Source organism: Microcaecilia unicolor, chromosome 8 (genome assembly GCF_901765095.1).
Source record: "Microcaecilia unicolor chromosome 8, aMicUni1.1, whole genome shotgun sequence".
In the NCBI taxonomy this organism is placed as follows: Eukaryota; Metazoa; Chordata; class Amphibia; order Gymnophiona; family Siphonopidae; genus Microcaecilia; species Microcaecilia unicolor.
The window spans coordinates 4,275,061-4,286,650 of NC_044038.1; the positions used below are offsets into that span (position 1 = coordinate 4,275,061).

The 11,590-nt window shown below is 45.1% G+C and overlaps 1 protein-coding gene across 1 annotated transcript in view; it reads left to right on the plus strand.

Annotated features, from left to right (window-relative positions):
* RPL3L (ribosomal protein L3 like) overlaps positions 1-8,319 on the plus strand; it is a 29,866-nt gene extending 21,547 nt beyond the window's left edge. The window contains exons 9-10 of the mRNA XM_030211892.1: positions 1,645-1,764; positions 8,202-8,319. Of these exons, the coding sequence (XP_030067752.1) occupies positions 1,645-1,764; positions 8,202-8,267 (186 nt within the window). The 3' untranslated portion in view covers positions 8,268-8,319. The remainder of the gene's footprint in view (positions 1-1,644; positions 1,765-8,201) is intronic.
* Positions 8,320-11,590: the final 3,271 nt, after the last annotated feature.

Here is an 11,590-nt window from a genome sequence, read left to right on the forward strand (position 1 = left end):
GTTTAGCTGCCAACTCATCTGCTTGTTCCCCCTGTTCAGCTGGCTGCTGATTGGAAAGGGGAATTTAATACCTGCCCAGGCTGCATGCCATTTTATCCACCCCCCCAAATCTCTAAGCTGTGCATGAATTTTAGTCTCATTTCAATAGACCAGAGATATTCATAGAAACATAGAAAAATGTAGGCTGATCGAGGCCATATGGGCCCATCTACTGTCCTTATCACTCCCTTAGAGATCCTACAGTTTTCATCTCCACCACTTCCACTGGGAGGCCATTGCATAGATTCACCACCCTTTCCATGAAGTATTTCCTCAGGTTACTCCTGAGTCTCTCTCCTTTCACCTTCATCCTATGTCCCCTGGTTCCAGAGCTTCCTTTCAAATGAGACTTGCCTTCTGTGCATTTCAGTGGCGTAGCCAAGGGTGGGCCTGGGTGGGCCCACACCTACCCACGTTGGGCTTAGGCCCACCCAGTAGCAGCACACCTATGATGTGGCTGGCAGGGATCCCCAAGCCCCACCAGCTGTCCCTCCTGCAGACCTTGTGAATAACATCTTTGCCTGCAGCAACTGATACATACTGCTCACACTGGCCCCCCAGCCTTGGCTCTGATGTATTCCCACCTATGCAGAAACAGGATGTTGCATCAGAGGGAAGGCTGTGGGGTCAACATGAGCAGTGTGTATTAGTTGCTGCTTGCTGCCAGTGAAAATCTGCTACTTAAAAGGTATGTGTGGAGAGATGGGATGTTTGAGAGACCATATAGCATGCAGGTGAGAGAGGAGAGTCCAAATCACTTGTGGGACAAGGCAGAGTTCTTCTGCCCACCCATTTTGGACCCAGGCCCACCCAAAAATTGGGTGTCTGGCTACGCCCCTGGTGCATTTATGCTGCGTAGGTAGGTATTTAAATGTCACTATCGTATCTCCCCCCTCTCTCGCCTTTCTTCATATTGTGATCATACTGAATGCCTGTGTGTTTTGCGGTTTGTGTTTTTACGTGGGTCCCCCCAATAGAGCTTTGGAATGACTAAACCCAGCTGTACCAAACCTTATGGGAAGGTAGAAACTTGGAGGAACATTTGACTTTTCCACTTTTCAGCACTGGGGAGTTATTTGGGAGAAAGACATAGAAGGCAACAAAGTTGTCAGTTTTCTCAAAAGAAATATGTTTTCACCTTTTATGACTTTGAAACGGATGAACCCAGGTTCTCCAAACTTCCTGAGGCGGTAAGACCTTAGGGAACATCACATTTGTCCATTTTTCAAAGATGTGAATGACTTGGTGTGGAAGGGGCAAAGCTGACAGTTTTTGAAAAGCATGCATGAAGGATTGAACCAAGGCTCTTGAACTTTCTACTTGTTAAAAATATTTAATGTAGCATTTCTGAGGTTCCGTGAGTCTTCTTCCACTTCACCCAAGTGTTCTATACTGTGGATCCTGTTCGTGCCACTCTTTTAAGAAAGTGTATGATTAGCTTTACTGCTCTCATCATGGTTGTGTTTGACTCCTTGAGGTGTTTCAGGACTGGGGTATGTCTCTATGAGCTTCCTGACTGATATTGTGTAGCATAAGCCCTTCTGATGGTGAATTGGTGCCTGTAATGAAATACAAACCCTGCTGATTGCTGAATTTCTCTTCCAGTCCCTTCTGGTACACACCAGTCGCAAATCCTTGGAGTCTATTGAACTCAAGTTCATTGACACCACCTCCAAGTTTGGCCACGGACGCTTCCAGACTGACCAGGAGAAGAGAGCTTTCATGGTAAATTCTCGTTTATACTTGCATTATTATTATTATTTATTACATTTGTACCACACGCTTTCCCACATACAGCAGGTTCAATGCGGCTTACATACCGAAGAAAAAAAAAAAGCATTACAGAGTCCTGTAATTACAAACTACAATAACATAATAAGGTTTGAAGAATATATGGATTGGATATGGGAAGGTAAACACGGATAGATTGGAAAAAGGAGAGAAGATTGGGAGGGGGGAGGGGAGAGTCGCAGCAACGTCCTAAGATCTGCCATATTGTCATTTTCATCACTGGGGCACCAGTAAGGCTCGGTGAGGTAAAATAAAGACACATTGTAAAACAACTAGAAAACTTTTCTAAATTTTAGAAATGCTTTGGCTGAATTGTAATCGAACATTTCAAGTGGGTGAAGTCTACTAGTGATGGCGACTTCTGAGGACATATATTTCCCATACACTCTTCACTGGGGGCTTCCCTCAGTCCTCCCCTAACAGGTGTTATGCGTTACATCTATCCAGTTCCTAAAAAAAAAAAAAGTTCTTTGCAGAACTATCTTTCTGGGATGTCCTGAGGGCTGGCTTTGGGATATGGCCAGCAAGGCGGTCATTCAGGGTTCCTCTGGGAAATGTCAACCTGATCCTCCCACCCCACCCCCTCCCATTTAAAACCAGAGCAGGCTCTCAGCAGGGCTGCAAGCTTTCTGCTCTATGGGGTTTAAGTACCAGGTATTACTTTACCCACCTAAGCTACCCATTTACAGTTATATGTGGATTTCCAGCAGTACCACTCGGATGGATCTACAGAACTTTAAATGGACTGCTGAACCTTGACCTCAGTGATTGTAATAGTAACACAAGCTTGGGAACCTTTCTTGCAGCATTATCCACCCCAGCAATTCTCAGAGCACTTCAAGGGTTGTCTTCCTACCCCTGGCAAAATACAGCTGTTACTGCAGTGAAATTTTCAGGCTATTGTAACTGTGAGACAGGTACTGCAGACAGCGTGGCGGGAGGCAGGGCTGGTGGTTGGGAAGCGGGGATAGTGCTGGGCAGACTTATACAGTCTGTGCCAGATCCGGTGGTGGGAAGCGGGGCTGGTGGTTGGGAGGCGGGGATAGTGCTGGCCAGACTTATACGGTCTGTGCCAGATCCGGTGGTGGGAAGCGGGGCTGGTGGTTGGGAGGCGGGGATAGTGCTGGGCAGACTTATACGGTCTGTGCCAGATCCGGTGGTGGGAGGCGGGGCTGGTGGTTGGGAGGTGGGGATAGTGCTGGGCAGACTTATACGGTCTGTGCCCTGAAAAAGACAGGTACAAATCAAGGTAAGGTATACACAAAAAATGGCACATGTGAATTTATCTTGTTGGGCAGACTGGGTGGACCGTGCAGGTGTTTTTCTGCCGTCATCTACTATGTTACTATGGAAGAGCTGCCACCAAGCAGAGACATGAGGTGTGAAGAGTTACTCCATTTAATGTGACCCTAGAGCTCCTATTTCAAGCCATTTGTTTGCCCAGGAAGAGGTGGTATCTCTACCCAGCTGCTGGGTTTCTGTTTCAGACAAGCTTTCCGTCAGCGTCAAGATACACTTCCTAGTAATAAATTGATTTAGTTTTCTTTACAGAGGATACAGTATTGTGCTTAGAATGGGATCGGGGTCTCGAACTCTGGCCCTTAAGGGCCGCAAACTAGATGAGGTTTTCAGGATGTCCCGAATGAATATGTATGAGTTAGATTTGCATATCTGCTGCTTCCATTGGATGTGAACCCTTCTCTAAGAACATAAGAAGAGCCATACTGGGTCAAACCAATAGTCCATCTAGCTCAATATCCTGTTTCCGACAGTGGCCAAGCTAGGTCAGAAGTACCTGGCAGAAACCCAATTAGTAGCAACATTCCAGAACCGCAATTAGTAGCAGGATTCCGGAATCCCAAAGAGTAGCAACATTCCATGCTACCAATTCCAGGACAAGCAGTAGCTTCCCCATGTCTGTCTCAATAGTAGACTATGGACTTTTCCTCCAGGAACTTGTCCATACCTTTTTTAAAACCCAGATACACTAACCGCTGTTATTACATCCTCCAGCAAAGAGTTTCAGAGCTTAGCTATTTGCTGAGTGAAAAAATATTTCCTCCTATTTGTTTTAAAAGTATTTCCACGTAACTTCCTCGAGTGTCCCCTAGTCTTTGTACTTTTGGAATGAGTAAAAAATGGATTTACTTCTACTCGTTCTACACCACTCAGGATTTTGTAGGCCTCAATCATATCTCCCTTCATCCGTCTCTTTTCCAAGCTGAACAGCCCTAATTTCTTTAACCTTTCCTCATACGAGAGGAGTTCCAGCCCCTTTATAATCTGTGAGATGCAACTCAAATTGTTTATTTCTTTTAATGGCATTTTTTTCTGTTGTAATTTCTGATCCCCTCCTCTCCTCTATTTAACTTTTTTAGCCATGTAGTAAGCTGTCTTGATGAGTGAGATATCATATGTTTAATAAACGTGGAAACCTCTTCCATGTTCCCCAGGGTTAAGCCTGAAAACCAAACTGGTTTGTGGCCTTGGAGGACTAGAGTTTGAGACCCCCCTAGTGTAGACTGAGGAAAAGCCAAGCTTAGGACCCTCAAACACTTACTGCCTGACATTCAAAACTATTTAACTGTCCAGGAAATGCACTGGCCGGTTAAATAGCATTCAGGCGCCTAACCACGGCTATTCAGAGGGAGATAACTGACTATATTGTGCAACATTGCCAGTTAGGCGTGGATATTCAGCGCCAAACCCGGTATGTGGAGCGGTGATATCAGCGTAGCTGGTTAACTTTTAGTGGCCAAAATAAACCCAGATATTCTATGCTGGTTGCTGGATACGGTCCAGCATTGAATATGCGGGTTTAATGTCGCTGGTGGACAGCAAACGCACTGACCACCGCCAGCTAAATATCAAGCCCATAGAATACTGTGCGTTGCGTCCTTAGGTGCCAACATTTACTTGTACATGGCATCCAAATGCCAGTAGGCTGTATTCTATAGTGGAATAGAATTCTATCTTAGTGCCAGCGTGGACTTAAGTACCTAAGTACATAAGCATCGCCATGCTGGGACAGACCAAGGGTCCATTGAGCCCAGCACCCTGTCACCAACAGCGGCCAAAAGAACAAGCAATTTGTCCCGCCCATCCTAGAAATAGTGTATTATTCCCTCGGCCACCTTAACCACCTTTTCCTGCAGTGAATTCCAGAGTTTAACTAGATGTTGAATGAAGAAACATTTCCTCCGATTCGTTTTAAATTTACCACACTGCAGCTTCATCGCATGCCCCCTTGTCCTAGTATTTTTGGAAAGCGTAAACAGACGCTATGAGCGTGTGCCATTTCTGGGGGAGAAAGAAACCCCCCAGAAATAACTTGCGCAACCGGTGGTAATTGGGTATCACCGTGCGCTGCCCGGTTACCGCAAGGTGGTGGTAAGGGCTCCCCACCGCATGGCCACATAGTAAGAGTTCTTATACTGCATGGCCATGTGTATCTGGGGGCTTTTCACCCGCTGCAGTAAAAAGAGCCCTGGCGTGGTGGAAAAACGGGCCCCTGCTGCTAGCACAGGGCCCTTTTCCCCCCGAGTTTGGATGTCTGATTTTTAGTGGGCTTTATACAATTGCCCCCGATGTTCAAAAACATTTAACCAGCCAGGATCGGCACCTGGCTGGTTACATGCCTCATAGCCAGCTATCCGGCGATATTCAGCAGGGTATATTTCGCTATCTCTGGTTATATCGGGCAATATAACTGGTTATCTGCCGACTTTCATTCTCACTTTAAAAGCAGCTATATTTTGCTGCATAAATATATGGGATGTCTTTGGCTGGTTTAAAGATAACCGGCTAAGTCTGAAAAGCAACTAAACCAGTTATCAAACCGGCCAAAAATAAACCGGAAATTCAGTGCCAGTCAGCAGAAACGGCCCGGAATTCAATATCCGGGTTTAGCATTGACCACATGAGTTAGCCAGGCTAAATCCCATGGTTTGAATATCGGCCCCACAGAATCTCACACAGCGTGGAACTAGTATTTATGTGTGTGGATGTTATATTCCCACGCCTGTGCCTGTGTACATTCCACTTATGTTACCGAATTAGGGGGTTTCTGGGTAACGTTATGAGGGGGCAGCTGTTAATTTGTCTACTAAATTATTCAACTACATGCATAAATTAATGTATTATATAAGCTACATGCCCTGCTCTGCTCCTACTCCGCCCTGTACACATCTACCAGCTAAGTTCACACCATCATGTAAATGCACTACTTTTACGCTAGAAGCGTAGATGAAATGAACAAATGACACCGTGCTGAAAGGCTAAGAAAGTTGTACTTATTTGTTCGTCTACACAAGGAGGGTAGGTTCAAGAAAAAGCGCCAGGATGATGTGTACAAAGCGAGAATTCTATAAACAGCAGCTCTGTGCGGAGCTGCCATTATAGAATGACTAGTCTGAGACAGCAATTTGGCACCAAACTCTAGGTGCAAGCACTTGTGCCATGTCAAAGCCTGGCATAAGTGCCTGTGCCATAACTCCTAGAATTCTATAACCTGTACGACCAACTACTTGTCACGTTCTGACCCACTCATGCCCCTCCCATTTCCACGTCATCTAGAAGTTGTGCACGATAGAATTTGTATGCACACAGCTTCTAGAATAGCAACTAAAGGCAGTGCAACTGCTAATGCTGCCAATTAGCAGCAGTTAACACAGATTAAAGACAATAATTGGCTGTTAATTGGCATTAAGTTGTGCATGCAACAGACCTTTTTCTATAAATTGTGTGCTTAAATTTGCATTTTAAGCCTTAATCTGGGCACACAAATTTATGAAATTAGGGAGAAGGTGATTAAAGTTCTTCGTCACATTAAGAAAGAATAGCCACACTGGGTCAGACCAATGGTCCATTTAGCCCAGTATCCCACTTCTAAGAGCAGTCACTCCAGGTCACAAGTACCTGGCAGAATCCCAAAGAGTAGCAGCATTCCAGAATCCCAAAGTGTAGCAACAATCTGGAATCCCAAAGAGCAGCAACATTCCAGAAATCCAAAGAGTAGCCAAATTCTAGAATCCCAAAGAGCAGCAACATTCTGGAATCCCAAAGAGTAGCAAGATTCCGGAATCTCAAAGAGTAGAAAGATTCCATACTACCAATCCCAGGACAAAATTCCGGAATCCCAAAGACTAGCAAGATTCCAGAGTCCCAAAGAGCAGCAACATTACAGAATCCCAAAGAGTAGTCAAATTCCAGAATCCCAAAGAGCAAATTCCAGAATCCCAAAGAGCAGCAACATTCTGGAATCCCAAAGAGTAGAAAGATTCCATACTGCCAATCCTAGGACAAAATGCCGGAATCCAAAAGACTAGCAAGATTCTGGAGTCTCATAGATTAGTAAGATTCCGGAGTCTCAAAGACTAGCAAGATTCCGGAATCCCAAAGAGTAGCAAGATTCCAGATTCCCAAAGAGCAGCAACATTCCAAAATCCCAAAGAGTATCAAGATTCCAGAATCCAAAAGAGCAGTAACATTCTGGAATCCCAAAGAGTAGCATGATTCCGGAATCTCAAAGAGTAGAAAGATTCCATACTACCAATCCCAGTACAAAATTCTGGAATCCCAAAGACTAGCAAGATTCCAGAATCCCAAAGAGCAGCAACATTCCAGAATCGCAAAGAGTAGCAAGATTCCAGAATCCCAAAGAGCTCTGGAATCCCAAACAGTAGAAAGATTCCATACTACCAATCCCAGGACAAAATTCCGGAATCCCAAAGACTAGCAAGATTCCGGAGTCCCATAGACTAACAAGATTCCAGAATCCCAAAGAGTAGCAAGATTCCAGAATCCCAAAGAGCAGCAACATTCCGGAATCCCAAAGAGTAGCAAGATTCCAGAATCCCAAAGAGCAGCAACATTCCAGAATCCCAAAGAGTAGCAAGATTCCAGAATCCCAAAGAGCAGCAACATTCCAGAATCCCAAAGAGTAGCAAGATTCCAGAATCCCAAAGAGCAGCAACATTCCGGAATCCCAAAGAGTAGCAAGATTCCAGAATCCCAAAGAGCAGCAACATTCCAAAATCCCAAAGAGTAGTAAGATTCCAGAATCCCAAAGAGCAGCAACATTCTGGAATCCCAAAGAGTAGCAAGATTCCGGAATCTCAAAGAGTAGAAAGATTCCATACTACCAATCCCAGGAACAAGCAGTGGCTTTCCCCATGTCTGTCTCAATAGCGGACTATGGACATTTCCTCCAGTGCAAACATTCTTGTACCCACATGGCTTGAATGTGATTGTCAGAGGCTCTGCAACAGTTCTAGAACAGGCTGTAATTGTGTGTGATTGTGTACGCTTGCTTAGATAATTGTGGTGGAACTGGAACTGTTCTGACAAGTCTCTTCTCGGTCTGTGTTTAGGGTCCTCAGAAGAAGCATCTGGTGAAGGAGAAAAAAGAAATACAAGAGGACACACCGGCGATTTAAATTCAGATTCTCTATCACAGGCCACAATAAAGTGACTTTAATGTTAAACCAACTCTGTGTGCCTTTCAGTGCTTTTTGGGAGAGAAATCTGTTTGGGTCAGTATTGAGCCAGCTACGGTCAGTGGTTTTATGAACATTGACCACCACTGACTAAATTACAGGGTGAGGGAAACAAAGTAACCCTCTATAATTTTTTGCAGTTTTCTGAGCAACCACTTTGAATTTCACTTAGAAATTTAACTTAATTAATTCTGTCTCGCTGCACCCTACGCCTGGAATAAACTTCCTGAGCCCCTACGTCTTGCCCCATCCTTGGCCACCTTTAAATCTAGACTGAAAGCCCACCTCTTTAACATTGCTTTTGACTCGTAACCACTCGCCTCCACCTACCCTCCTCTCCTCCTTCCTGTACACATTAATTGATTTGATTTGCTTACTTTATTTTTTGTCTATTTGATTGTAAGCTCTTTGAGCAGGGACTGTCTTTCTTCTATGTTTGTACAGCGCTGCGTACGCCTTGTAGCGCTATAGAAGTGCTAAATAGTAGTAGTAGTAATTAGTCATCATACTTACGTATTTCTATGAAACAACATTTAATTATCTTAAGGTACGTTGATGCTACTGAAATTTACCTAGCGATCTTTGTATGTTAAAAATGTTCATGCTAAAACACAGTAAAATAATGTCATTGTCAGAATTCTGCAGTCACACCAATTTTCTTCACAGCACTGATTTTCCAGTTCTTGGGGTGATAGGCAGCCACTATCGCCTTTGCTCTGAAATCTTGTTCACACGGCGTCTGGATAACGACACCTTGCCCATGATTGCCATTCCGATCCAAAATCTTATTAAAGAAATTATCTGTAAATTATCATACTATCAAATACAAATTATTCAAATTCAAGTTATTGCTTACAAAAGCCTGTGTCACTGTGACATTAACAGTAAGCTGGTACCCCTTCCCCCCACCCCAAATAATGGTAATTTTACAGTGCATACATTTTTGAACGCATGGTGGTCACACTAAAAACTCTGTATCTTCACCGTGTTTAAAGATAATCTCATTCCACTCAGAATACAGAGTTTATTACTGCTGTTTCTACCAGCTAGAATACTCTTTTAAGCTGTTTAAGTGATGTTCACTTTTATTTCATGATATACCCAGTGTACCTGACTGTAACTCACCTTGAGCTACTACTGAAAAGGTGTGAGAAAAGTCTAACTAACTAACTAACTAACTAACTAACTAACTAACTAACTAACTAACTAACTAACTAAAATATATCTAGATATGTGAAGCTTTAAAAAAATCCCTCATCTTCCATCTTTTAAGGCACTGCCTATCTAACTGGAGCAGCTTTAGACTTTTTACAGATGGATCACACATAGGCAGTCTCTTATTTCTAACTAGTAAAAAAGGCCCGTTTCTGACACAAATGAAACGGGCGCTAGCATGGTTTTCCTCAGAGTGTGTATGTTTGAGAGAGTGTATGTGAGAGTGACTGTGTGTGAGAGAGAGAGTGAATGTGCGAGTGTGTGTGTGAGAGAGAGAGAGTGAGTCTGGGTGTGAGTGTGTCTGTGAGAGAGAGAGTGTGTGTGAGAATGAGAGTGTGTACAAGTGTGTATGTGAGACCCAGTGTGAGAGAGAGAGAGAGTGTTTCACACAGATACAGTGTGTGCAAGAGAGTGTGTGTGAGACACAGACTCTCTGTGAGACTGAGTGTATGAGACCAAGAGAGTGTGTGAGTGACTGTGAAACATAGAGAGTGAATGTGATAAAATGTGAGACATAGAGTGTGTAAGAGACAGTGTGTGAGAGTGAGAGAAAGACATTGACTGTGTGAGAGAGAGTGTGTGTGTGTGTGTGACAGAAATACCGCCCTCCCTCTCTCTGGTGTCAGCCCCCCCTCTCTCTCTGGTGTCTGAGCTAGGGTTATCATACGTCCGGATTTACCCGGACATGTCCTCTTTTTGAGGATATGTCCAGGCGTCCGGACGGATTTGGCCAGCCTGCCCGTTTGCCCGGATTTCTGGACAAACGGGTTGGCTGGCAGGGGCGAGCACGGGACTCCCCTCCCCTTACTCTACTATCCCTGGTGGTCTAGAGTTACCTCTTCGTCTTCGGGGCAGGAAAGAGCCCCCTCTTCCTGCCCGGAGCAATGCTGCTAGCTGCCCTGCATACTGTGAGTCCGGCTCTCGGTGTTTCAAATTGGCGGCCGAGAGTTGCAGCAGTCTCGCGAGACTTCAACTCTCGGCAGCCATTTTGAAACGCTGAGAGCTGGATTCACCACAGGATGCAGGGCAGCTGGCAGCAGCGCTCCGGGCAGGAAAGAAGGGGCTCTTTCTTGCCCTGAAGAGGTACCTCTAGACCACCAGGGATAGTAGAGTAAGGGGAGGGGAGGTGACGGGGGGGGGAGTGGAGATGACAGGGGGGAGGCAAGGTGATTGGGGGAGGAGGGGAATATGCGTCAGGGGCGGGGCGAGGGTGTGAAAGGGGCAGGGGAGTGGAAGGGGCGGGACAGGGGTTGTGAAAGGGGCAGGGCAAGTGTCCTCTTTTTATAAGGACAAAAAATGGTAACCCTAGTCTGAGCATTACTGTGCAGGGCGCTGAGCTCTGGCTGTGCTTCAAGGCACTGACCAATCCTATTTAATAGAATGCACCTCCAACATTCTGAAGCCGAGAAACCTCGTGTGGTTGGTCACTTCTGCTTGTGATGAACCCGGAAGTACGTGATGTCAATTCAGGAGATGGATACAGAGAGCAGGAATGCCTCAGCCATGCAGTCAGCTTCAGAACGTTGGAGGTGCCTTTTATTATACAGGAAAGGAACTGACCAATCCTATTTAATAGAATGCACCTCCAACATTCTGAAGCCGAGAAACCTCGTGTGGTTGGTCACTTCTGCTTGTGACGAACCCGGAAGTACGTGATGTCAATTCAGGAGATGGATACAGAGAGCAGGAATGCCTCAGCCATGCAGTCAGCTTCAGAATGTTGGAGGTGCCTTTTATTATATAGGAAAGGAACTGACCAATCCTATTTAACAGAATGCACCTCCAACATTCTGAAGCCGAGAAACCTCGTGTGGTTGGTCACTTCTGCTTGTGACGAACCCGGAAGTACGTGATGTCAATTCAGGAGATGGATACAGAGAGCAGGAATGCCTCAGCCATGCAGTCAGCTTCAGAACGTTGGAGGTGCCTTTTATTATACAGGAAAGGAACTGACCAATCCTATTTAACAGAATGCACCTCCAACATTCTGAAGCCGAGAAACCTCGTGTGGTTGGTCACTTCTGCTTGTGACGAACCCGGAAGTACGT